At 49.6% G+C, this 26,687-nt stretch overlaps 1 protein-coding gene across 7 annotated transcripts in view; it reads left to right on the top strand.

Moving 5' to 3' along the window:
* Window positions 1-26,687, top strand: part of EFCAB6 (EF-hand calcium binding domain 6) — a 252,808-nt gene that overhangs the window by 179,844 nt on the left and 46,277 nt on the right. For 6 of the 7 annotated variants that reach the window (XM_086403190.1, XM_086403191.1, XM_086403193.1 and 3 more), the window contains 4 exons: window positions 2,669-2,765; window positions 6,368-6,486; window positions 17,437-17,631; window positions 23,240-23,395. In XM_086403190.1, coding sequence (XP_086259316.1) covers window positions 2,669-2,765; window positions 6,368-6,486; window positions 17,437-17,631; window positions 23,240-23,395 — 567 coding nt within the window. The remainder of the gene's footprint in view (window positions 1-2,668; window positions 2,766-6,367; window positions 6,487-17,436; window positions 17,632-23,239; window positions 23,396-26,687) is intronic. The other variant, XR_015164616.1, reaches the window with a different exon arrangement.

Raw genomic sequence — 26,687 nt, 5'->3', positions numbered from 1 at the left:
AGCAGAAGGTGCCCCACCTTAGGCACCTTCTCGAGTGGGTCTTAGAAGCCCAGGCAAATAAATGGTCGCAGAGGACCTCTGCGCTCCAGATGGAGACTCAGCCAGAATGTGAACAGAAAGAATGACATGGGGAGACAAAGCTTTGGTGAGCAAGGCCGACAGCTTTATTTTCAACAGGGGCTTTTATACCCTAAGTTGCACATAGAGGATAATAGGGGATGTGAAATCATACAAAGTCAGCAGTCTTTGATCCTTATCGAAACCAGGGTTTCTTTTCTGCAAACTTATCTTATACAAATGGTTTAGGTGATTTACATCATCTTCTGGCCAGAAGGCCTATTAACATTTTATGACTCTTGACAAAGGTTTGTCAACCGTAAGACTTATTTTCTCTAAGAGTAATTATTTTAAGGTTTGGCGCCATCCTCCAAAGGTGTTAGATAAAGTTGCATTCCTATAGGGCAGAGGTGCAGTGGGTTTACAACAAAGGAAAGAATTTATTGCCTTAAGGGTCTAAAGTTGCTAGCACCAAGGCCACTACTTATTTTTTCTACATACCAAGTATATTAATTAATACACATTCAAGGATACAATACAGGGGATGTGGAAACTTTGCAGCAAGCATTGGCTCATCAATGAAATCCTTTACTAGGTTTATTCTGACAGTTTCTAACTCTCTGAGAGGCTCTAAGCTATTTGAATATCTTAAGCTTCCCGTGCCTCTCGAGGCTGGGAGACTGTAAACAATCGTATGCATAGCTGTAGGAGTCCGGGTAAACTTGTCAGGTGAGTTAGAGAGCTATCTGAGGGGTTTGGATTTAAACACTCCTAATGCCCAGGAACTTTATCAACTGGAGCTGTAAGTTAACTCTTTATCACAGAGCGAGATGGTGGTGGGGGACAGCCCCCAGTAAAGTCAGAGGTGAGAGCACAAAGCAGTAAAGTAGGCAGACTCTGGTTTTTGGGGGTAGATGCTCGAGAATATCCAGGGGGACTCCTGAGGCTCGATCCCGCCTTTGCGTATGTCGAGCCTCCTTCCTCATGACCTTTGCCACTGATGGCGGTCCTCACGCCGGCTCCCGGCAACAAATGTTAAGCGAAAAGAAGATCCTCCACGCATAAAACCATGGTGGCCCTCTCACCTCTGTGAACTGAGTCGCGTAATGGGTCCTTTCCTCTGAGGACTGACGTTAGAGGAGCTGCCAAAGCTGTGGCTTCAGCTGGAATGAAAATGATGAGAAAGCCTCGCCTCCAGCCTGGGAGGGCCCTGAGCTGAGGGGCCAGGATTTCCGGAACTGGCTATGTGATTTCGGCAGGCTGTTTCACCTCTCCAAAGCCCAGCGTCCCCCTTTGCAAAGTGGGGTGACGATGCCAACATTTCTGGGAAATCCGTGTGGCAAGTGACCAGCAGCTGCAGCCCGACTGGAGCTCGTGGGGGTCATGGTTACCCTAGAAATCACGTCCGCCCCACCCGGCGTCATATACATGTCATATACAGAGCCGCAGAGCGGCACGGATCACATAAACCTTTGCTGCATTTTTTTCTTTAGATTTCTTTCCTCACAAGCATCTCGCCTGCTGGAACATGAATTATACTTCTCTCAAAGGGTGACCTGGGGAACTTCCCTGGTTAAGACTCCACGCTTCCAGTGCAGGGGGCATGGTTTCCATTCCTGGGTCAGGAAGATTCCCTAGAGAAGTAAATGGCAACCCACTCCAGTATTCTTGCCTGGGAAATCCCATGGACAGAGGAGCCTGGCGGGCTACAATCCATGGGGCACAAAGAGTCAGACGGGATTTAGCAACTCAACGACACCAGGGGGCTAAGACCCTGAGTATTGCACGAGACGACCAAAAAATGAAAAAGTAAAGGGCAACGTGGGGTTTTTTTGCTGTCCTCTTCCTGGTTTTCCGGGCTCCTTTGGGGAGAAATTCCTGTGAAGGTCCCTGTAGGGGCTTGCTCACTCACCCTCAGGCAAGACACCCCGATCACCCACATGCCCATGAGTGAACAGGGATCCAAGCAGGGCAGCCTCAGAGATAGAAGTGGCAAAAGGTTTTATAGGATCTGCTCCCCAAATTTGTTGTAGTGAGTGGAAGAGTCCAGGGCATCCCAAATTCCTTCAGCCAGTCTTCACTGCACTTCGTGTGCCTAACCACAGTCTTTTTTGAAAGTGTCTTCGGCGCCCACCTTTCTGTGAGTAAATAGAATTTTGATCATTTTGTATTCCACAGATTCAACCTTTGAGCATGAGCTGAGACCAAATCTGTAGGTCATGTTCCCCTAGGGTTCTCAGACTGTTTGCTTTGGTCCGAGTTATCACACCCACTTGTACATTCAGAAATAAAAGTTTTTGGTTTTTCATCCAAAGACAATGTTGTGCTGTGTTTTCTTATCCCTCTGGAAATAAACGAACCCTTTTTGTTTTGTGAACCGCTGGAAAATTTGAACAGCATTTATCTGGAAATAAGCAAGGACTCCTAACTAAATTTAAGATTTCCCTAACTAGGGAAGTAAAACTGTATTTTAAGAATTAAGTTAGACCAGATGTGAAATAGCAGACTTTTATAGTACCTTTGTCACGAATGGGAGTAGGGGAACCCCTTGGGAGATTAATGAGTCTTTTAAATTGAAACAGAATTATTTATAATTTTTTTTTCTCTTAAGACCAAAACAGAAGGTTGCAGATTCAGAACTAGCTTGTGAACAGGCGCATCAGTACCTTGTCACCAAAGCAAAAACCAGATGGTCAGACTTGTCTAAGGTGAGAAAGCGATTGTTTCCTTAAAAGGGAAGGGCAGCTATTTCAGTGTTCCAAGGTCATTGGGATGATGGAGCTGTTTTGATCCAGTCACTGAGATGGGAAAGCAACTTTTTATACCAATATAGTGCCTCCTTTGATTCTTAAAATACTTTTTCAAAATAAATTCTCACATTCAAGGTCAATTTTGTCTTTAGGGGAAAAAAAAGTGATTTTAGGAATTACATGGACTGAAATTCCTGGCTTTATCTCAGGTTTGATATGAATTAAAAATTTTAATGAAGCAATGTAAGATGCTATCATATTTCTTTTTACACAGTTATAAAGTGTTAGTCACTCAGTTTTGTCTGACTCTTTATGACCCCATGGAGTGTAGCCCGCCAGGCTCCTCTGTCCATGGAATTCTCCAGGCAAGAATACTGGAGTGGGTAACCATTCTCTTCTCCAGGAGATCTTCCCAACCCAGGGATCATACCTGAGTCTCTTACGTCTCTCCTGCATCGGCAGGTGGGTTCTTTACCACTAGCGCCACCTGGGGAGCCACATAAAGTCATGGGGCTCCCCATTCCTGCCAGGCACCACTGGGGGCGCATCCCACTGGATCCTCAGAAACACAGAGGCGTTGTCCCCTCTGGGGACAGCTTAGTATGCTCATGTCTATTGAAGTATTTTTGGAAAATAAGGTCATTGGTTTCTTCAGCAAATATTATTATGAGCTGACTATGCTCTGTTAGTGAAGTCGCTCAGTTGTGTCCGACTCTTTGCAACCCCAGTGGTCTGTAGCCCCCCCAGGCTCCTCTGTCCACAGGATTTTCCAGGCAAGAGTACTGGAATGGGTTGCCATTTCCTTCTCCAGGGGATCTTCCCAACCCAGATGTCGAACCCAGGTCTCCCACATTGTAGACAGACACTTTACCACCTGAGCCACCAGGAAAGTCCTGGTTGCAAGGTACTAAAGATACAATGACCAAAAATAAGATAAAATAAAGACATGTCTGTGCCCCCAGAGACTTGTGGCGTAAATACCAACAAGAACTCTAAAGAATGGTACGGATCACAATGGCAACGATGCGCATACAACGGGGTGCCCAAGAAGAGGTCACCAGTAGAAAGATGAGCAGGTGTTGGACAGGCGTGCAGGGGAGGTGAGAATGCCAAGCCTGAAGCTGAACCAAGGCAGGGGGTTTGCGGGGCTGACCGGCACAGTGGGGACTGCACGGATGGGGCAGGCCTCGGGGCAGACCGGGTGGTTTTCAGTGTGAGGCAGTGGATGGATCACAACCGGCTGCACACGCTGTCGCTTTTTAAAAAAACTGTGGCAGAGGCTTCCCTGGCGGCTCAGCGGTAAGGAACGTGCCTGCCGACGCAGCAGACACGGGTTTCATCCCCGATCCAGGAGGGTCCCACCTGCCATGAGGCAGCTAAGCCCTTGAGCCACAGCTACTGAGCCTGTGCTCGAGAGCCGGGGAACTGCAGCTAGGAGTGCACATTCCACAACTGCTCCAGGCCCTCGTGCCCTGGAGCCCTCACACGGCAACTGTACTGCAGCCCCTGCACTCAGCAGCTAGAGAAAAGCCTGCGCAGCGACAGAGAGCCGTCACAAAATAAATACACACATGAATAATATTTATATATTTTGGGATTTCAGTGGTGTGTGGCAGGAGTAAATAAATGAATAAAGTTATTTTCTTTTAATTGTGGTAAAATAGACATAACATAGTTCTTCTTACTACAGGGCCCCAGGAAGTGCTGGCCCGCTGGAGTGGCCTTCTGGAGGGGGTGGTTGTGGGCCTGGAGCCAGTGTCAGCCTGCTAGTAGGCAGGTCTACTTCCCCACAGCTGGGAACTTAGGTTCCCTGACCAGGGATGGAACCCCGGGCCCCTGCAGTGGAAGCGCCGAATCCTAACCACTGGGCTACCAGGGAAGTCCAGTAATGCATCTCAGTTAGCCAGTGGGCAGCTCCCTCCTCCTTGTTCTCTTATTAGAGTTTTTTAATCAGTTTGTCAAATTCTACAAAGGAAAAAAAAGAAACTATTGGGATGTTTGGCAAGAAATTACATCTTTACTACATGGGGCCTTCCAATTAATGAACACAGTGTAGTTCCATTTATTTTGACCTTTTAAAATGTTTTTCAAAACAGTTTTAGACTTCCCTATGTAAAAACTGTACAATCATTTATAAGATTTGTTCCTCAGACTTTTATTTTTGGTGCTGTTGTAAATGAAATTTTTTTAAAGTTCATTTTTCATGTCTGATATATTAAAATGTGAATGATTTTGCCTATTGATATAGAATCCTGGGGCTTCCCTGGTGGCTCAGATGGTAAAGAATCCACCGGCAATGTGGGAGACCTGGGTTCGATCCCTGGGTTGGGAAGATCCCCTGGAGAAGGGAATAGCTACCCATTCCAGTGTTCTGGCCTGGAAAACTCCATGGACAGAGGAGCCTGGCGGGCTGCAGTCAGTTGGGTTGCAGAGAGTCAGACACGACTGAGCAACTTTCACTTTCACTTTTCATAGAATCCAGATTTATTGCCACTTCCTCTTCTTATAACACTTTATCTGTGACTTCTTCGTATACCCTGTATACAGCCATGTCATTTGTGAATAATGACGATTACATTTCTTCCTGCCCTGTTGTTTTGCCTTTTACCAATTTTAACTTGCTTAACTACACTGACTCGTACCTCCAGTACAAGGCTAAATACAGAGCAATAGAGATATTCTTGTCTGATTCTTAGTCGTCCAGAAAACATTTCATGGTTTTGCCATGAAGTACGATGCTTGCAAAGGACTTGGGAAATGAACCCATCGTGTCTTCCGCACAGCATGTTGGAAGGAGGAGGAATGAACTATTGTTTAGAAACAGTTTAAGACAGTGTTCAACACCCTGTGTTACCTGCCCTCCTAGTCTGTGGCCCTTTAAATGCCTGACATCCCCAGAGACCTTTTGCACCCCTTGGGGGTGTTAAAATGGTACCACGTCGCCTCATCATAGCAACTATGGCGTCTTGTGTCCCTGGTTTCCCCTCTGACGCTGGGGGCCAAGTTCTCTGAAAAGTGGAGACGATAACCTCGAGCAGTGGGGCCACACCTCACCTCCCGGGCTCTGGTTGGCCCTTATTGCTAACAGTGTTTGAACCCAAATTGTTGCTCAGGAAAAAAAACCCCAGCCACACGCTCAAGACCACTCGTTACCCGGAAACAAGCCCGTTCTAGGATGTAACACTGGACCTTTTGCTCCGTTGTCTTATTGAGCAGAGTGAGGACTGTACTTGGAACATATACGAAGGAGGAATTAGGGACTTCCCTGGCTGTCCAGGGGTTAAGATTCACCTTCCAACGCAGGGGGCGTGGGTTCCATTCGTGGTGAGGAGGCTAAGATTCCACCTGCCTTGTGGCCGAAAAACCAAAACATAAAACAGAAGCAATATTGTAACAAATTCAATAAAAGACTTTAAAAATGGTCCCCATCCAAAAAAAAAAAATCTTAAAAAAAAAAAAAGTCAACAGGAGGCGACGTGCGTAAGGGGAAGTCTTAGACTGTCCCAGATACTCTCTGAGCGCATTTTACATGTTACTAAATGCTGTCTTTTATATTGTAGAATTTTATAGAAACCGACAGCGAGGGCAACGGTATCCTTCGACGACGGGACATGAAGAACGCGCTGTACGGCTTTGACATCCCCCTCATGCCGAGAGAGTTCGAAAAGCTCTGGATGAGGTGAGTGGCATCTGAAGACTGTCTCTTCCTTCCTGACTGCCAAAATCAGCACCGGGCTTTCATCACAACTCGGGGGTCAGGCAGGGCCAGGAATATTTTCCTGTGGTTGTATCTGCCCTGTTCAACCCTGAAAGCAGCCTTGGCCAACAGGCCGGCCTTTCAGAGCACAGGAACCAGGTCAACACTTGTCACCAACATTGGACATGAGGGTTTTGAGTTTCTCGGGAACCGCACATTCGAGTGCATCCTTTCACTGTTTCTGAGAATGAAGTCACTCCCCAAAGACTTCTCTCGAACACAGCTAGCTCTGCGGACAGATCTGCAGTGGGTTAAGGGGAACGCAGTCTCTCCATTGCCCGGAGATGGAAATCGATGCTACACAAGTGTTTTTTAGATTAGTAATTTGTTGGAAGAAAATAACCAAACTTTTGGCAACTTGGAATAGTTTCCTGAGGGTGTCTTAAACTGAAACCAGGAGCTAGTATTGGCTACATTTTTCAAAATGTACTTTAAGCTATTTCTGCACCAGACCCCCCCATCACAACGTTCCCTGGGTAGGTGTCTAAGTTTCGAGGTGCCCTCACCACGCGGTCCGTTTCTGAGTTCCAGATCCGTCTCTGAATTGCTTCCTCCTTCATTATGTGTTAGTCGCCGCTGGCATCCCCCAGGGTCGTACCCCAATATTTCAGGTCCTCTCGGGGGCCAGCTCAATGGAGCAGTTCATGCAGTTTTGTTTTTTTTTTCCCCCAGCATTTCATCTGTTTAAAGTGGAAAGCTATAATGTTGGCCGAGTTTAGAATTAGGTGGGCTGTTTTGTGTCTAATTTAGAAAAGCATCGTGAAGTTCTTACAAAACCCTATTCTTCTTCTAGATCAGTTCCAACCCAGGGTGAGTTTGGTCTCCCTGCCCGTTTTCCCTTTTAACAGACTGAGTGAGTGGGCCCACCTGAGGACTCAAAGGACGGGGTCGCAGCGGGCAGGCGCATGGAGCTCTCACCACATAGACATTTCAGATGATGCGGCGATGACTGTGTCATTCTGACATTTAGGGAGCTGTTGGCGGGCACAAACATCCCCCCACAACACCGGAGTGAGCATTGCCTGTTATAAGCGCCAGAGGAGGGGCAGGCCCAGCAGACAGGGAGCTGAAGCAGGGTGCTGTGGGCATGGATGAGTGATGCTGAAATGGTTCCTAGGGTCTAGATGGGGCAGGCGGACGGCGAGGGGCTCTCCAAGCGGTCCCTGGGCTCCAGGCTGAGGGGGAAAAGGCAAGGCTGATCGCCCGGCGCGGTCCTCGCTTCCGGGCAACGCTAACGGGACGTCGGGGACAACGCAGGCTGAGTGGCTGCGATGTGGGTCAAGTCTCGCTTCAGGAAGATGAGTCAGGAGCCCGTTCAGAGGAGAGATTGATGGGGCCGTGGGTCATAAGGGGACGGCTGTCTCCATCAGGGAGGAGTGGGATGAGCCCCCCAGGCTGGGTGCCAGCCTTAGGGATGAGGGGTGTGAGAGTCAGGTGTCCCTGGGGGTTCCCTGTGGAAGGAGGGCACGCCTAGCCCTCTTCCTGATGGGAGACAGAGCAGGCTTCCCTGCTCGTGGGAGGGAGAGTCTCACCATTACTTTTCGCTAAAGTTTCTTTATCCGTGTGTCACCACTATTCTATAAACACACAGTGTCTACCCTGTGCTGCAAACTGACATGAGGACGTCGGCCACCTTTGTGTAGCCGGCTGTTCGTCATGTATGGTGAGTGGCTGAGAGCTCTGCAGCCACATGGTCATGACCCCTGCCTCCACCCCTTCACAGCGCTGTGGCCCCTGTCAAGTCACTTAACCTCTGTGCCTTGCTGTGCTCTGCTAAGTTAACTCCAGTGGTCAGGGTCAGGGTCAGGGCCAGCTGCGATAACACACAAGGCCGACATCCCAGGGGCTTGCCCCGGTAAGGACGTCACAATTTAATGTGGGTGGTGGGGAGCTCTGCCCACAATCATTCGGGGACCGGGAGCCCGCCCCCCATCCCCTGATCTTACGTGTCTGCCAGCAGAGAAGGGAACGAGCACAGAGGACCGTCTGGTCAGCTTTGTAAGGTCCAGGCCTGGAAACGTGACTGTCACCTTGCCCAGACTCTGTGGACCAGAATCCCTGCATGTGGCTGCACCCTGGCCAGGGAGGCTGGGAGAAACAGTCTGGACGTGTGTCCAGGGAAAGAGGAGCAGAGGTGGGGAGCCCACTATGGCATCTCCACATGGGGAGTCACCTCCGGGGTAGGTGGGAAGAGGGGCGATGGAGACAGGGGGCCCCAGGAGCGCGTCCACAGTGTCCCGGCAGGACCTCAGAAGCTGCCCTCGTATTTACAGCCGAGCGGGGCCTAAGGGAGAGACTGATTACAGAGATGTCAGATGGACCAGAAGTCTGAAAGGGACTGTGGAATTACTCAGAGGCCAGGAGGCTGCTGTCCGCCCCCTAGGGCTGGAAGAGCAAGGAGGGGGTTACCCAGAGACAAGGAGCTGCTCCCCATCAGGGACTGGAAGGCAAAGGGGAGACAAGGTATTTCCCGGAGATCAGGAAGTGGCCTCCACCCCCGATGCCTTTCGGAACCTGCTGGAATCTCATTCGCTGGGCTGAGCAGGAGCCCCTGGGAACAGCCCGGCCCTGCCCTCTCCCCACCTCCGATGGACGTAGCTCCCCTGGAGCAGCGGGGGTAGCTGGGAAGACAGGCAGAAGGACAAACGTGGGGTTGAGAGCCACCAGGTGAATGTCCAGCCAAGTGGCAAAGGGGGTGTCACATCCCAGGACTGCGGGGTCATATGGGGGGGCCCACACATCAGCTGAACCACATCGTGAAGGGAAGGACAAGGTGGGGACTCTGTCCTGAAGGCCAAGTGTTTAGGAGGGACAGATCGAGGCAGGTTTCCATAGTCTAGAAAGATCACTCTGGCCACAGAGAGGAGGATGAATTGCCAGAGAGGCAAGGGAGGCACGGAGGTGAATTGGGGGCTGTCTTGGGGTTCTAAGTGAGAGGACGGGGTAAACTTCCCTGGTGGGGGCCTGGAGGACTGGGGAGGAAGTGATAGGTGTGACAGAGTTAGGGAGTGACAGTTAGCCTTTAGCAGCCTAGAAAGGGGCTTCCCCGGTGGCTCAGCAGTAAAGAATCCAAGGAAGGAGAGTACAGTTTGATCCCTGAGTTGGGAAGATCCCCTGGAGAAAGAAATGGCAACCCATTCCAGTATTCCTGCCTGGAGGGCTGTAGTCCATGGGATCACAAAGAGTCGGACACGGCTTAGTGACTAATCAGCAGCAGCAGCTGGCGAGAGAGGCTGAGCCATGAGATGAGACGCTTCTTGGGCTTGTCTGATGAGCTCGGGCAGAAATCAGGAGGCCCCCCTGAGGTGGCCAAGTAGCCCACAGCTGAGGGCTGTGCTCTGAGCGGGGCTGTGCCTTGTCCCCTGGAGCCCAGGGTGAGCTGTGTGACCTTGGCCAGTGGCTCCCCTTCTCTGAGCTTCAGTCAGCTATCCCATGGCATGGCTGTGTGAACAGTATAATGTTCACAAACAGTATAATGAGGCAAAGATAAGCATAAAAATAGCAAAAAGATCATACAGATTTGAAATTACTTTCTGATAGCAATATTAACGCATTCTCATTTTAGAAGACTTGGAAAATCCAGAAAAGCATCAGTCAGTTCAGTTGCTCCGTAGTGTCTGACTCTTTGCGACCCCTTGGTCTGCAGCACACCAGGCTTCCCTGTCCATCGCCAACTCCCAGAGCTTACTCAAACTCATGTCCATCGAGTTGGTGATGCCATCCAACCATCTCATCCTCTGTCATCCCCTTCTCCTGCCTTCAATCTTTCCCAACATCAGGGTCTTTTTCAGTGAGTCGGTTCTTGGCATCAGGTGGCCAAAGTATTGGAGTTTCAGCTTCAGCATCAGTCCTTCCAATGAATTTGAATATTCAGGACTGATTTCCTTTAGGGTGGACCGTTTGGATCTCCTTGCAGTCCAGGGGACTCTCACAAGTCTTCTCCAGCACCACAATTCAAAAGATCAATTCTTCGGCGCTCAGCTTTCTTTATGGCCCACCTCTCATGACTACTGGAAAAACCATAGCCTTGACTAGACAGACCTTTGTTGAGAAAGTAATGTCTCTGCTTTTTAATATGCCGTCTATGTTGGTCATAGCTTTTCTTCCAAGGAGCAAGTGTCTTTGAATTTCAAAAAAGCCTAAGGAAGAGGAAAAGACAGCAACAAGAAAGCAGCTATGCCCCACTCAGCAGACATGACGAACTCGGTGGTGTGGTTTCTCATCCATTTTCTAGGCATTTCTGTGATCTCGGTTAACCGTGCTCACCCTCCCCCCTCCCCCTTCCACTGGCCTACTCCTCTCCATGGTTCAGTGTTTGCCGACACAACTCACCCTGGTTTCCTCCCTCCACGTCCCCACCTGCCTGCTGCACAAAGCAGGAGGTGTGGCCTGGCAAGGGGGCGGCCAGCGCTGGGCTGCCCAGGGTCCCCCCGCCACCGAGCCTCCCGCAGCTGCTCATACAAGGGAGGGGCATTCTTCCACCATGAGTGACAAGGCGGGAGCAGCTGGGGCCAATGTGACACGCTCTGCCAGCTCCTGGAGTCTACTGGTGAGAATAAGAAAGCCCACCGCCAAAACTGGGTAGCTGGAAGTGATCAGGACAATAACGTCCAGCTCTTTCGAAAACACAGAATTAGAAAACATGGAGAATATAGACAAAATAACTGTCATCACCCGTCGCTCACTCAGCACTTGAACAAAGCACCTGCACTCGATTAGAGCTTTGAGGCGTCCGGAGGTCGCATTTACACTGCGGAAGTAGATTAATGCGTTAACCCCCAGGTCTCAGTGACTTGGCACATGGATGTTTTGGTTCTTATTCACCGGAAGCCTAGCGTGTCTAGCAGCTCTTCTGGACACTTCTCTTCCAACTGGTGATCCGGGATCTGGCTTCCGAAGTGGCTTCATTCCTCAGCAGGGTCCTCGGGGGTCTGCAGAGTGCAGCAGGTCAGCCCGGAGTGACTCACCTCTGCCCCCAGCCCATGGCCCAGGGATGGGTGGGCTGTGGCCCCTGCTGACCTCTTGGGGTGGACAGAGTGGGGCAGGTGCGTCTTAAGTGAGCCTGGCTCACCCAGGGTTAAAGATACACAGCCCTCAAACCTGGAGGAGGCCCTTGTGAAAGGAAACCTCCTAAGTGAAGCCAGTAGGATCTTTCAGCCCAAGATTTCAGGAGCAACACGTTTGGTTTCAGAGAGACGGCTGAGAATAAATTACAGGATGAATGTGCATTCACTCATTCCTTCATCTGAGGTGATCATTAAGCAGGAATTTCCTGAAACTTTCGAGATTGCAGGCCCGGTGCCAGATTCGGGGGCTTCAGAAATGAAGGCAGCCCCTTGCCCACGACTCAGCCAGGAAGACAGCATCTGCATGCCAGGAGGGAGAAGCCGGGCAGCCTGGGCTGTGGGTGTTCCAGGAGGGACCCTCGGCGGTGCGATGCCTGACCCTAACCCCCAAATAAGCTGTCATTAGCCAGAGCGGGGAGAGGGCGTCCCAGCTAGCGGAGAGGCCCAGAGTTGGGGGGCAGGAGTGGGAGGCCCCCAGAAGGGGGAGGGTGCTGCCTATGTCAGCAGAGCCCGAGGGGACAGGGAGCCCCAGGACCAGGGCTCCGGGGAACATGCACTTCTGGGGCGCTCAGCATTCCAAGCCCCTCCTGTAGCCTAGCTTCCTTGGATAGATTTCTGCTATTTTGGACCTAAAACCAACTTTGCCAAGAAACTACAAAGCCGTTGTGTTATAAAAACACACAGACAACTCAAACAGGACAGCCAGCAGCCTGGGAAATTTGAGTATAGACGCCTGTCGTGTACAACCAGCTGGTCACGCAGACCTGGTAGAATGTTCTGGAGATGATGCCCAGTTTATGCACATTTCTTGTTTGGGTAGATACGCTGTACATGAGCATTCCAGTATGAAAAGCGAAGACTATCACAGAATCCCTGTGTCCTGTGCGTCGGCTCACGTGGACACGTGTGAGCACGTGAAGCTTTGGGTTGTCTCCTAGGCTCGGCCAAGAGAACCCGCCAGGCGCTGTGCTGGGCCGGAGAGCCCCGGGGTGGGAAAGGGTTCGGAAAGGCTGAAGGAACAGTTCAGGAAAGGAAGGACTGGGACTCCCCTGGTGGTCCAGGGGTTAAGACCCTGCCTTCCAATACAGGGAGTGCAGTTCCATCCCTGATGGGGGAACTAAGATCCCACATGCCACAGAGTGTGGCCAAAAAATTAAAATAAATAAATAAAACTTGTTTAAAAAGAAAGGGAAAAAAAGAGGTTGAATGGGATGTGCTGATGGTAGGAGTCGAGTTAGAAGAGCTGGACATGAAGGGGGGCTCAACTTGGCGAGGACTAACCCGGCAGGCCCCTCGCCCCTCACTAAGGGTGTTCTAGCAGCTGACATCCTCTAGAACCAGGAATGCTGGGCAGTCCTGGAAGGAGTGGGTCTCCCTTCTCTGGTGTGGCTGCATCCAAGGCCAGACGGTCACTTACTGAGGTGCATAAGGGCCAGACTGTGGCCCTGGGTGGAGCTGAGGCAGATAGTATCCGGTCTGTGGCTCCCCCCGGCCTGGGTGAATGTGCCCACTGGGCACCAACCCTCAGGCAGCCGGACACTTTGTGCTCTGCAGGGCAGCCCTCTGAGCAGGCACGCTGCCCTCCCCACGGATGTTCCCCAAAAGGACCCACACGTCCAAGCTGCCCAAGGACCACGTCTCCCTCTGCTGCCAGCCTGGGTCGTCAGTGGGGCTCGCACCAGACGCTCTGAATCTGGGGTCAGTGGTGTTGGAAGGTTCTTCTGTCCTTTATGTAAGAATCAAGCAGTAAACTGAGCACAAAAGAGTAAGACTTTCTCAGCCCAGCGATCGATGCGAATGTATTCACACCGTGTGTACAACCGAACGGCTATGTGTGCAATAGACAGGCAGTAATCTGATTATGTCATAAATTAGTGGCCATTGCCACATGCAAATGTGAGTTTTTATGGGCCCTCTGTTTTATATGCACATTTTTCCTGGTGCATCTGTTGCCGAACCATTTTAAAATTCAACCTTTATAACCAAGTTGATTTTTTTTTTTAATGTGACACAAAGGATTATATAATGAAGGGTGAGGTTATGTAAGCTGAATTAACTCTCTTATTATTCACATGCATAACAATATTTTAGTTGCAGTTGTGCAATCTGGTCTTCTGTTCCTTGGAGATGCGGAGAGAATGTGTATGATCTTTATCAATGAAGTAATTAAGAAGTGTCTTTTCATTCAGTCCAAGTGTCACGATTTAGAGTTTGTGGCTGGGAATCCCGCGAGTATTCCCCGCGGGGATGGCAGGCCTTCCTTAGGGACACGCACGCTTCACGTTCACTCGCTCAGCCTTTGCAGGGTGGGCTGCTGGGAGCTGTGTTTGCCCATCAAGATAAAACAAGGCACGTTCCTCAGGAAGCTTTCCAGCGAGCCGGGAGGGGAGACACAGACTGGAGGGGGAGGTGGAGGCAGGGCGTGCTTGAGCCTTTGGGTGGCCCTGGTCCCGGTTCTCCATGCACCTCGGCCCCTGGTCCTCATCACGGCCTGGAGGGACCCAGGGGAGGTGGAGATGTAGTCCTTTGACCTTAGGACCAGAGAAAGAGAGGTTCCAGACGGGTGCCCTGCTGGCCGGGGCTTTCTTGTCGGGCGGGTCGTCTGTGCACCTTCTCTCAGGAGCCCTCCCCCTGGGGTGGGGAGCCCTCGGGGAGCTTTCTTCCAGGGGTGTCTTTCTAGAGTGAGTCATAGCTGCATCTGGTGGCACGAGGCTGGCAGAGATGTGGTGAAGCTCAGGGCAGGACCACGGCCCAGGGGTCGTGAGAAATGGTTGAGAAATGGCAGCCCCTCCCCCTCCCAGGCGCCCTGATGGAGCCTCATCACCAGCAGTAGGGGGAGCCGTTTGCTAGCGGCACCAGCCCTTCCTGCCACCTGGAATAGAAAGCCAGGTACAGTGGTGTGGCTTCCCGGGGGGGAACTAGTGGTAAAGATCCGCCTGTCAATGCAAGAGACGCGTGTTCAATCCCTGGGTCGGGAAGATCTTCTGGAGTAAGAAATGGCAACCCACTCCAGTGTTCCTGCCTGGGAAATCCCACGGACAGAGGAGCCTGCTGGGCTGCAGTCCGTGGAGTCTCAAGGAGTCTGACACGACTGAGTGACTAAACATGCACACACAAGCCCCAGGAGTCAGAGCCCCCACGGGCCGCCTCTGGTGGGTGGGTCACTTCGTTCTATTTTAGAAAACTCATTGAATAAAGGTAGAATGGTATTTTGGGAGGGTTGCAAGCCCTAAGGCTGTACTAATAACAGATGCCACTACGCCAAAGCCTTTGATTGTGTGGATTACAACACACTGTGGAAAATTCTTAAAGAAATGGGAATACCAGACCACCTGACCTTCCTCCTGAGAAATCTGTATGCAGGTCAAGAAGCAACAGTTAGAACGGGACATGGAACAACAGACTGGTTCCAAATCAGGAAAGGAGTACGTCATGGCTGTACATTATCACCCTGCTTGTTTAACTTATATGCAGAGTACATCATGAGAAACGCTGGGCTGGATGAAGCACAAGCTGGAATCAAGATTGCTGGGAGAAATATCAATAACCTCAGATATGCAGATGACACCACCCTTATGGCAGAAAGCAAAGAAGAACTAAAGAGCCTCTTGACAAAAGTGAAAGAGGAGAGTGAAAAAGTTGGCTTAAAACTCAGCATTCAGAAAACTAAGATCATGGCATCTGGTCCCATCACTTCATGGCAAATAGATGGGGTAACAATGGAAACAGTGATAGATTTTATTTTCTTGGGCTCCAAAAATCACTGCAAATGGTGACTACAGCCGCGAAATTAAAAGATGCTCGCTCCTTGGAAGAAAAGCTATGACCAACCTAGACATCATATTAAAAAGCAGAGATATTACTTTGCTAACAAAGGTCTGTCTAGTCAAAGCTATGGTTTTCCCAGTAGCCATGTACGGATGTGAGAGTTGGACCATAAAGAGAGCTGAGCACTGAAGAACTGATGCTTTCGAACTGTGGTGTTGGAGAAGACTCTTGAGAGTCCCTTGGACTGCAAGGAGATCCAACCAGTCCATCCTAAAGGAAATCAGTCCTGAATATTCATTGGAAGGACTGATGCTGAAGGCTGAAGCTCCAATACTTTGGCCACCTGATGGGAAGAACTGACTTCTTGGAAAAGACCCTGATGCTGGGAAAGATTGAAGGGAGGAGGAGAGAATGAGATGGTTGGATGGCATCACTGATTTGATGGGCATGAGTTTGAGCAAGTTCCGGGAGTTGGTAATGGATAGGGAAGCCTGGCATGTTGCAGTCCATGAGGTTGCAAAGAGTCAGACACGACTGAGCGACTGAACTGAATTGAGAAAGGTCTGGAAGTTTCTCCCAAATCCTCAGTAACAGTGCCAGCAGTCAAGTACTGATCTCCACCTGCAGGTGTGAGAACCCCCCACCCCCGTGCTCACAGGAGCAGGCCAGGAACCCAAGAGCAGACGGTGGGGAGGTGGTGATGGGAGGACCTCGCTGGGGTCAGACCTCACCTCCCTCCCTGCCTCTTAGTCACAGGAGGGAACACTCCTCACCTTCTGGGACAGAGTACCTGTTGAAAACAGGCCTGGGTGCTGGGAAGGAGGTGGAGGTGGGGTCTGCAGGCCTGCGGGTGCAGAGAAGGGAGTGGACGGGGGCCTTGGGCTAGCAGCCACCTTGGGGGCTTCTCACCCCACATCCTCCACCCACCGCCGCTCCCCTGGAGAGACGAGAAAGTCAGGTAAATAAATCCATCTTCCTTGTCATCACTCAGTTGAAAGGGTCACAGAGGACCCAGGGAGCATGCGATTCTGCAGTCCTACTGTGTCAGGTGGGCTGCACGCAGAGAGGGGCCCTGCCTCCCACAGGAGAGCCGGCCACGTTGACGCTCCATCCAACAAAGCCCTGAGCAGCAGCCGGCTGGAGCGTTGCACCCCAGACATCATGTAAATATTTGGTTCTCAAAACACTGAGTTCATCTGGGGAAAAAAATCACCTTGACAAAATGCTGTTTTTACCAGTTAGAGAAGAAGACCAAGATCTGTAAGAATAAATGCTTTTCTTTTCTTTAAAGAAAATTGAAAACTTGCCTTAAAACTTTTTATTGAAATAATTCTTTCTATTCTGTTTGAATAATGTTGGGGAGATAAAAACCCTCCATTATGCTTTTTTCTTTAAAAAAATGAATTATAATTCAGAAAAATCCCAATAATAGAAAATGGCATAAAAGGTATGCAGCGTAATTCTTATCTTGTTTTCTTTCCTCGCCTCTCGCGTTGGTTGTGTGTAATTGGCATCTCTTCAAAGAGGAAATGGGGAACTGGAATCAAGGGGCGTTCATTTATTTGAGTATTAAGACTGAATATGAGTTTTTTTTTGTTGTTGGATTTTTCTTCTGAACCTTAGCATAGTTCTTCTTTGGTGGAGGTGCTCAATAAAAGACCTTTGAATGAGTGGAAGGGTTTGTTTTAATTTTCCATGGTCACAGTCATGTTTCTACCGAAAGCTGGTAGGTGAATCCGGCTGCTCTCAGGGCGTGAACCAAGACCACCTCGTATGAGGTGATCCTCCTGTTGACTGGAGCGGTGGGTTTCGATGGAATATTGATGAGCATATGGATGGCCTGGGGATCTTGTTAAAAACAGATTCAGATCAGGCCTGGGTGAGCCCTGGGCTCCAGCACGTCTGACTCCCTCAGGGAGGCCAGTAATGCAGGAACCTAGGGTGTGAGGAACCAGGCAGATGGAGTGTAGACAGGGTTAAAGCCCTGAGCATGCCCCCTCGGCGGCCACAGCTGAGAGTTTTGTGTTTGTCTTTAAAGGTACGACAGTGAGGGAAGAGGGCACATCACTTACCAAGAATTTTTACAGAAACTGGGGATTAACTACTCAGCAGATATTCACCGGCCCTACGCGGAGGAGTACTTTAACTTCATGGGTCATTTCACGAAGCCTCAGCAGGTGCAAGAAGAGCTGAAGGAGCTGCAGCAGAGCACAGAGAAGGCCATGCCAGCCAGGTGAGTCGGTGAGCACCTCTCCAGGGGCCAGTGTCTGTTCTACACTGACCCTGGCTGTTCTGAGGCTGTCCCCCCTGGTGCTGGCAGCGCCGCCGAGAAGTTATCACACTCGTTCACTGCTGTAGATTCTAGTATGTGTGCATGCTCAGTCGTGTCCGGCTCTTTTGTGACCCCATGGACAGTAGGCCACCAGGCTCCTCCGTCCATGGAATTTCTCAGGCAAGAATACTGCAGTGGATTGCCATTTCCTTCTCAGGGGATCTTCCTGACCCAAGGATGGAACCAGCGTCTCCTGTATTGGCAGACAAATTCTTTACCACTGAGCCACCTATGAAGCCCCTGTAGATTCTAGAAACTGGTGTTAAGTCACAGAGCCGTGGAAACAGTGACAGACTTTATTTTCTTGGGCTCTAAAATCGCTTTGGACAGTGACTGCAGCCAGGAAATTAAAAGATGCTTGCTCCTTGAAAGAAAAGCTATGACAAACCTAGACAGTGTATTAAAAAGCAGATATCGCTTTGCCAACAAATGTCTGTATAGTCAAAGCTATGGTGTTTCCAGTAATCGTGTATGGATATAAGAATTGGACCCTAAAGAAGACTGAGCACTGAAGAATTGATGCTTTTGAACTGTGGTGCTGGACAAGACTATTAAGAGTCCCTTGGACTGCAAGGAGATCCAACCAGTCCATCCTAAAGGAGATCAGTCCTGGGTGTTCATTGGAAGGACTGATGTTGAGGCTGAAACTCCAACACTTTGGCCACCTGATGTGAAGAGCTGACTCATTGGAAAAGACCCTGATGCTGGGAAAGATTGAGGGCAGGAGGAGAAGGGAACAACAGAGGATGAGATGGTTGGATGGCATCATCGACTCGATGGACATGGGTTTGGGTGGACTCCGGGAGTTGGTGATGATCAGGGAGGCCTGGCGTGCTGCGGTTCATGAGGTTGCAAAGAGTCAGACACGACTAAGCGACTGAACTGAACTTGAGAACTGAAGCTTTTAGGTCTGTACTAACATACACACCCGGCCCCTCCCCTGGGCAACTAGAATGCAGGTTCCAGGAGGCCATGCCTGTCTCCCCTTAGTTTAGAACAGTGCTCGGCACCTAGCAGGCACTCAGTGGGGATTTGTCCAGTGAGTGCATGAAAGGACACGTTCTTAAACCCAGCAGTTCAACCTTGGAGGATTTATCCCACAGAAATAATTCAGAGGAGTTCAGCAGGTATAAGGTATGACTTGCAGTGTCTTCAAAGCAGCAACAAAGTAGACACCTGCCCATCGCAGATGAGTACCCGGGCTTGTAGAGAACACGGCTCCAAGGAACGTGAGGTGGTGTGTGCCAGTTATAGTCATCACCATGGGGCCTGTGGGAGTGTTTGTGATGGAAGACTGGTGGGCAATGAAATTTTAAACAGTCTGTGTGCCTTGATGGTAACCACACCAAACATACATGCCTGCCCATGAGGACCAGAAGATGCTGTGCAGAAGGCATCATGTTGTGTTTGGATGGTGGGACTGTGCATGGCTTTTTTCAAGGTTTAAAACTAGTCACTAAGGCCATATTTTAAAATTTTTAAAGAATGGATAAAGAAAATGTGTGTGTGTGTGTGTGTGTGTGTGTGTGTAAATATGTATCTACACACACAATGGAATATCATTCAGCCATAAAAAAGAATGAGGTCTCGCCAGTTGTGCTCTCATGGATGGATCTTGAGGGCATTATGCCAGATGAAATAGATCAGTCAAAGGAAGACAGAAATGGGTGGTCTCACTCGTACGTGGAATCTGAAAACGACAGCAACAAAAGCAAGCTCGTGGATCCAGAAGATAGATTGGCTGTTGCCAGAGGTGGGGGCGTGTCAGAGCAGGTGAAGGGGTCCCAAAGCACAGCAGTGACGGTAGGATGAGTCCTGGGGGCGTGAGCACGGTGAGGTGACCGTAGTGAGTAGTACTGTGCCGTGTATTTGAAAGTCACCAAAAGTAAATCTTCGAAAGTTCTCATCTGTTGGCTGGTGACGAACAGCATCTACACTTGTCCTGGCGACCACGTCACAGTGTGTACAGACGCCAAGTCATTACCATGTACACCTGAGACCAACTCGATGTTATATGTCGATTATGCAGCAACAAAAAATTAAACACAGGAGAGAGTGTTGCCGCATTCGACATGACGTGAGACGAGACAGACTCTGCATCCGTCCCCGTCCTGGGCCGCTCCACGGCACTCTCATCTGTGTTTCTGTCCACCTCCCATCTGTCCGGTCAGCTCTCTGTCCGCACCATCTCTGAATGAGTGAATGAGCTAAAGAATCCCCTGGAGGAGAGAAGCACTCCAAGGCCACAGAGACGGGATGTGATGGCTGAATGGGGTTTAAGAGAAAGGCCTGTTGAACACACCCCTGAATTATGTCCAAGTTGCTAAGTTATAAAGCCCAGAAGCAGAGAATTGAGTTGTTGAAATTTCAAGTAAAAATATGCACAAGATTGTCATAAATCACATATCCCATAAAACGAATGAAAAAGTGGGATTTATCTTTCCCAGGCAGGGCTGGCCTCATTACCCACGCGTGTGTCCCCTTCCCTCCCCTCCTACCGCTTGTGAGTAATGAGGCTCGGAGAGGAACCGCGCGTCCTTGGCGATGCCCACACACGTTCTCTTCCCGCTCCTGTTTACTGGTGCGTGTGGTCTGTGGCTGGGAGTGCTGGGAGCCAGTGAACGATGCCCCTCACATCTTCACAGCACCAAGCTCGGCGAACCGACGCATGCTCGGCCAGTGCCCTGCCACCGTCATGCTCTCCTACCCAGGAACACAAGCCTGGGCCATAAAAACTCAGGACCGGCCCCTGTTCTCAAGGAGTCACACTGTGAGGTTTCACGTCGCTTTGCCCTTCAGGTTAGCCCGCTTTTCAGTTTCGGTGTCAGTGGGTCTTCCAGAGAACCCTTCGGGAGGCAACGTTTCCCGGACTGTCAGCCTCCTCCTTTATGCCGAACCCTGATAAGATTCACAAACAGGAGTCGTGCTCATCAAAGTGAAGTCGCTCAGTCGTGTCTGACTCTTTGCGACCCCATGGACTGTAGCCTACCAGACTTCTCCATCCATGGAATTCTCCAGTCAAGAATACTGGAGTGGGTTGCCATTTCCTTCTCCAGGAGATCTTCCCGACCCAGGGATTAAACCCGGGTCTCCCACATTGTAGGCAGACGCTTTACCGTCTGAGCCACGGAATTTCACGTGTGCTTCTTAAATTTAAGTGAATCGATTTTGTTTAAAGTGGCCTGAATACATTTTTAAGATTCAGAAGAGTCCTTTCTCAAGCCTGTATTTATTTTCCAGGCCTTGCTCTTTTGGGGCCCAAGTCTGAGTTGAAGATTCAGGGTCAGGGCAGCATCAGTAAACCAGCCACAGAGCACAGTTGGCTGTTCTGAGATGTGAACTGAGAGGCTCAGGAGCAAAACCTGCTGGGTCACCCAGGATTCTTCCCATCGTGCCGGCCTGGCCGCAGGGCGGGGCGCTCTGTGGCCCCACCCTTGTAGGGCTCCCGTCTCGCGTCCAGACTAGGGCCCAGACGCTGCGTCGGCTGCCACGGGTTCTGCTGGGCAGCTGGCTGGATCCCAGGCCCGAATCCTCACTCACTCTTACTCTGCAAGGGAGGTGATTATTGCCTGGAAACCAGTCCAAGAAAGGCTCAACGCCTCAATTCTCTAAAAATATGTATCTCAAAAAAAGTTCTGATTTTTTTTTTATACCTTCATTTGCTTCCCTTTTTGAAGGATTAAGTGTAATGTAATAGTTGTGATGGGGAGTAACCAGTCTGTAACATGGGACTGAATTCAGAGTACACCTGTGCGGGAATCCAGGCAGTTGCCTCTCTCGAGACACATCCCCAGACAGTTAGCGCAGCTCATTCGTGTCAGCTTCTTGGAGGCACACATCGGCCAACTCAGAACCGGGAGCCAGTGGGGAAGGGAGACCGTGACCCGCACGGCCTCGGCGTCCTTGCCTCCCCCACCCCAATATACTCTCAGACTTTCCTCTCCTGACTTCTGACTTTTTTGTTGCTATGGATAATGTTTTTCCCAGGCACACTCAAGGAACCTATTTGTGGGTATGTATCCACAAAGGAGAAGGCAAAAGGAGAAAAGAGTGGCAGAGGATGAGCTGGTTAGATAGCATCACCGATTCAGTGGACGGTTTTCTCAATGGAGAAAACTCCAAGAAATAGCAGAGGACAGAGAAGCCTGGCATGCCCAGCCTAGTGTCTGACAACAGGAACAATCCGCAATACGTATCTCAGGTGGTAGACAAGTACCAGCGAAGATTTCGAGTTTGGAGTTTCTGGCTTTTTCTTTTCCCCGACTAAGAACCTCACAGCCGAGCTGGAGTCAGATAGGCACAGTGTTCAGTGTGGTAGGAAGAGCGTTCTGGAGACATAGATAAGCCGAAGTTATAAAATAAACTCCATGCCCCATAGGTTCGGAGCAAGACTGCTCATTCTCAAAGACATCCACATGTTTTTATTCCCTTACCGATAATTTCTGTTAAGTCTGGGAAGAAATTTCCTGAAAGACTGAATCAGAAACTTGAACACATTCCCAAGGAAATCAGTGCTCTAACTAAAGCAGGAGCTACAGCTAGACGTCGTCCCTGTGTCCCTGCGAGGGACCACTGGCCAGCCCAGAGTCCGCATGGGCGGACGCTGTCCCCTTCCTATAACATGGGATGACAGTTACCCGCCTCCCTTGGCAAGAGGAAAGAATGGGAGATGGGACATGAAGGCAGCACAGGTCCTGGCTTGCCAACTGACGCACGCAAACGATGGCTGCGTTTCTTCACAGCGAAGGACCTGGCAGCAGACAGGGGTCCTGGACCCCTGCCCCCTCAACGCTCACCGACGGGACCCAGGCTCTTCGCCATCCTTGGTCCCGCTGCTGCTTCAGGGCCTTGGCACTGGCTATCCCTGGGCCCAGAGAGGTCTGCAGGGGGCTAAATCCCAGCTGAGTCCTTCAGCTGCCATCTCTGCTCAAGTGTTGCCTCCCCAGTGAGGCCCACCGGCACCCACTACTGGGGGTTGCAGCCCGGCCCACTGTGGACATTCCTCGCCCTGCTCACCGGCACTCAGCTGTCCCACTGACCCATCGTGCAGGCCACTGGTGTCTTCTGTTTATCATCGGTCTTGCCCCACCTGGAACGGAAATTCTGCTAGGGTGGCCGCTCTGACACCCAGAGCAGTACCTGGCATGTGACAGGCACCCACCAAGGCTTCGTCAGGGAGAATGGAGGTGTATTTCCCATGTCTGTGATATCACTGTATTTTTAAATGCTTCGCTCCATTTTTAAAGTACTCATTCTAGTAAAAAGCCAAGGTTGTAATTTCTCTAACATAGTTTTGCTGATAATAATAATAATAAAATGATAATGATGATTTTTTTTCCCGAGTACCTTTCAATGTATGTATTATACCAAGGCTGCAAAGCATCTTCAACAATAGCTGGTAGATGAATCATCAGATCATCGCATTAGAATGATCGTGGAGCTCTTGCTCCAAAGAAATTATTGGTTTTCCCTGCTGGAGTGTGTGTGTCTCAAATGCATTCTCTTTCAGGGATAAACTTAAGGACCACGATCAAGATATCAGCAAAGCACTCGCCAAACTAGATAAATCCAGAACTGGCTACATATCCTTGGGCAGGCTGCGGAGGCTGCTGCAGGAGTGTGGCTGTTCTCTGAAGGAAGAGGAGCTGATCGATCTTCTAAACAGGTTTCCTTTGAGCAAGTTACCTATGGTTCTCACAGCACTGAAAATCAGGCTGGTCATGTCGCTTTCATGAATTTTTCCTTCCCTGTTCACTCAAACAGCCTTTCGGCATTGAAGTAACCCCCATGCCACCAAAAATTGAGTTTCAACCTGTGTTCAGAAGTAAAACTATAATGTTGTACTCCCAGAACATTTATAAGCCAATGTGACTCAGTTAAAAAACAAAAAGAATGAGCCTTCTAATAATCCTCTGGTCGGGCTATGTTCTATTGGGTTTGAGTCAACCCAAAGAAAAAAGAAAGCAACTTGACAAATACATAATTTTCCTGCAGGTGTGTCCAGCAGCACAATCATCATTTTTTCACATTATTTTTCTTTCACCCACGTTATTCATACACTTGGGCAGGAGTCAAGTCATCCTGCAAGGCTTATTAGAAACAGCAGCCCTCTGCCCTGATGTCCCCCACCCCCACCTTCTCCTCCTTAGAGTCAATAACTTCCAATGCTTTAAATGCCTATTTTTGGTACTTAAGTTAATAGTCATAAGTGACAAACTTAAATAGCTACTTATTGATTTTTCACTTTTAAGGCAGTGTCTATCGGCTTCCTATCAGGAAAATGTGGGTTTAACTCTTTTTCACCCATCGCATAACCGCCAACCCCCTCACCACCGCCAGCCTCCCCGACCCCATGGAAACCCACGCACGTTTACCTGCACGGGCTCCCCGTTTGCCGTGTCACCTGCACGGGCTCCCCGTTTGCCGTGTCACCTGCACGGGCTCCCCGTGTGCCGTGTCACCTCCACGGGCTCCCCGTGTGCCGTGTCACCTCCACGGGCTCCCCGTTGGCCGTGTCACCTCCACGGGCTCCCCGTTGGCCGTGTCACCTGCACGGGCTCCCCGTGTGCCGTGTCACCTGCACGGGCTCCCCGTGTGCCGTGTCACCTCCACGGGCTCCCCGTGTGCCGTGTCACCTGCACGGGCTCCCCGTGTGCCGTGTCATCTCCACGGGCTCCCCGTGTGCCGTGTCACCTGCACGGGCTCCCCGTCTGCCGTGTCACCGTGTGCTGTAGCTGAGTGTTCGGGGTTTATATTACTGTGACGGAATGATCACTTTTCTTTTCCTGTGTAGCATTTGTTTTCCCTGGAGTTAATCGTTATTTTTTGTTTGCTTCGTTTCTATGTACTTCTTATCATTAATTAAACCCCAGTTCTCTCCCATTTGTGAAATCTCTTTCTAGTGTGTTCAGACAACCTCAGCTAATCTGTCAGCTTCATCTTCTCAGATGTCCCTTTTCACGTTCCTCAAGTCTCAGAAACTTTCTTGATTTGTTTCATTAACGAGCTCCTCTCCTTTTTGTTTCTTTCTGAGCCTCCTACTGTTATTGACTAGTGAGCCACTTGAAGTGTCTCCCAGTATTTTAAACCTTTCCTGTCCTCCATCCCTTTTCCTTCTTGCTCCACCTTCTGGGAGATTTTCTCAGTTTTAGTTTGCAACCCTTCTTTTGAGATTTTTATCCCTGCTAAAAATACTTTTCATATTGTTAATTACCAGTGCATGTTTTTAATTCTCAGAATATTCCTTTTCTATAGTATCCTGTTCTTGTTTCATGGATATACTAGTTCATTCCTCTGAAACCATTAACAATAGATTTTTTTTTAAGTTTTCTTCACTTGAGAAATGTTGCTTCTCTCCTCAGTGTTGCTTTTTCCTCCCATCTTCCATGTTAGACATTTTCCTCAAAAATATGCCCCAAATAAGAGTGAGATACTAAGAAGCAGATTAAAAGTTCTGCACAGATAGGTAGAGCTAGTCAACTTTGGTTGAACTACTTTGGCAGGGTAATCTGGCAGGTAGTTTCCTTGGAAGCCTCCCAATGTCAGAATGTTTAAAACTTTTCTTTTGGGCTCGTCAGATTTCCCAGGGACTAAGGTTGCCAGGTAAGACATAACATGCTATGTTAAATGTAAATTTCAGATAAACAGTTTTGTGTGTGTGTGTGTGTGTGTGTGTGTGTTCCATGCAATATTTGGTATACATTTATACTAAAGTTATTTTTGTTCATCTGAAACCCAGCTTGCTGGGCCCCTCCCTCAGGCTCTCTGACTTAGCCTGGGCCCTGGGAATCTGCATTCCTAACAAGGTCCTGAGTGATGCTTACACTGCTGAATCAGAGCATCCTGAGAACCACTGTTTGACACCTTTTAAAAACTCCTTCTTCTGTCACTTTAGGAGGAAGTGAACTAGTTATGTGCTTTGGGGCCACTTGAACTGCAAGCCTTATCCTCTTGTAATTTTGAATCAAAACAGTTCATTTGCTTGCCCCTCCTCAAACTGCTTCCACATGCAGTTTCTAACTTGCCACAGCCCATAGCTGTGCAGGTTGGCAGGTCTGTGACTGAGCACCTGGATCTCACGTTCCTCTCTTTGTGATGTGAGGATATTAGCATTCCCTCTCTTCCCACTAAAAAAAATATGAGCAGTTGCTCTAGAATTTGCAGTCCAAGTGGACAAGTAGCCTAAGTCCCATGTCAAGTAACATGCTACTACTTCACAGAAGGTGCAGGTACCTTATTACAGAGTAAGTGTTCCCGAGTCCTGTCTCCTGTTCCTTAGGGGTCCACAATCCCTGGCCACAGACTGGTACTGGTCCACATTGCACAGCAGGAGTTGAGCGGTGGGCGAGCTAGCAAAGCTTCACTTGCCGCGCCACATCACTCACATTACCTCCTGAACCATCCCCGCCCCCCATCATCAGTGGAAAAATTGTCTTCCACAAAACTGGCCCCTGGTGCCAAAAAGGTTAGGGACCTCTGCCTTATAACTGCTGTATCCACCTCACCTGTCCGTTTGCTATAATCACCCAGTACATTGTTACTGTAACGTTGAGCAAACAGTGGTTTATTAGACCAACTAAGAATAAGAAAGATAAAAGATATTATTATTTTTAGAATATTTATTTATTTATCTGGCTGTGCCGGGTCCTCATTGTGGTACTTGGGATCTTCTATCTTCATTTCGGCATGCTAGAGCTTTAGTTGCCACGTGTGAGATCCAGTTTCCTGACCAGGAGTTGAACCTGGGCCCCTGGCATTGGGAGCATGAAGTCTTAGCCACTGGCAGCCTGGAAGTCCCTCAAAGATATCATTTTACCTTCATTTATTCCTTCTCCCATGCTCTTTCTTCCTTCAGGTAGATCCATGTTTCTGGCTCTTTGATTTTCTTCTCTCAGAAGACAACGCTAACGCGTTTTAGCGTTTTTGACGGCCAGGCTGGCTGTGATGAATCCCCTCAG

This window comes from Bos grunniens, chromosome 5 (genome assembly GCF_055505025.1).
Source record: "Bos grunniens cultivar Pamir isolate PY7600 chromosome 5, Bosgru_T2T1.0, whole genome shotgun sequence".
NCBI lineage: Eukaryota > Metazoa > Chordata > Mammalia > Artiodactyla > Bovidae > Bos > Bos grunniens.
The sequence above is the reverse complement of the archived record's forward strand: the minus strand, read 5'-3'. Positions and strand labels throughout refer to the sequence as shown.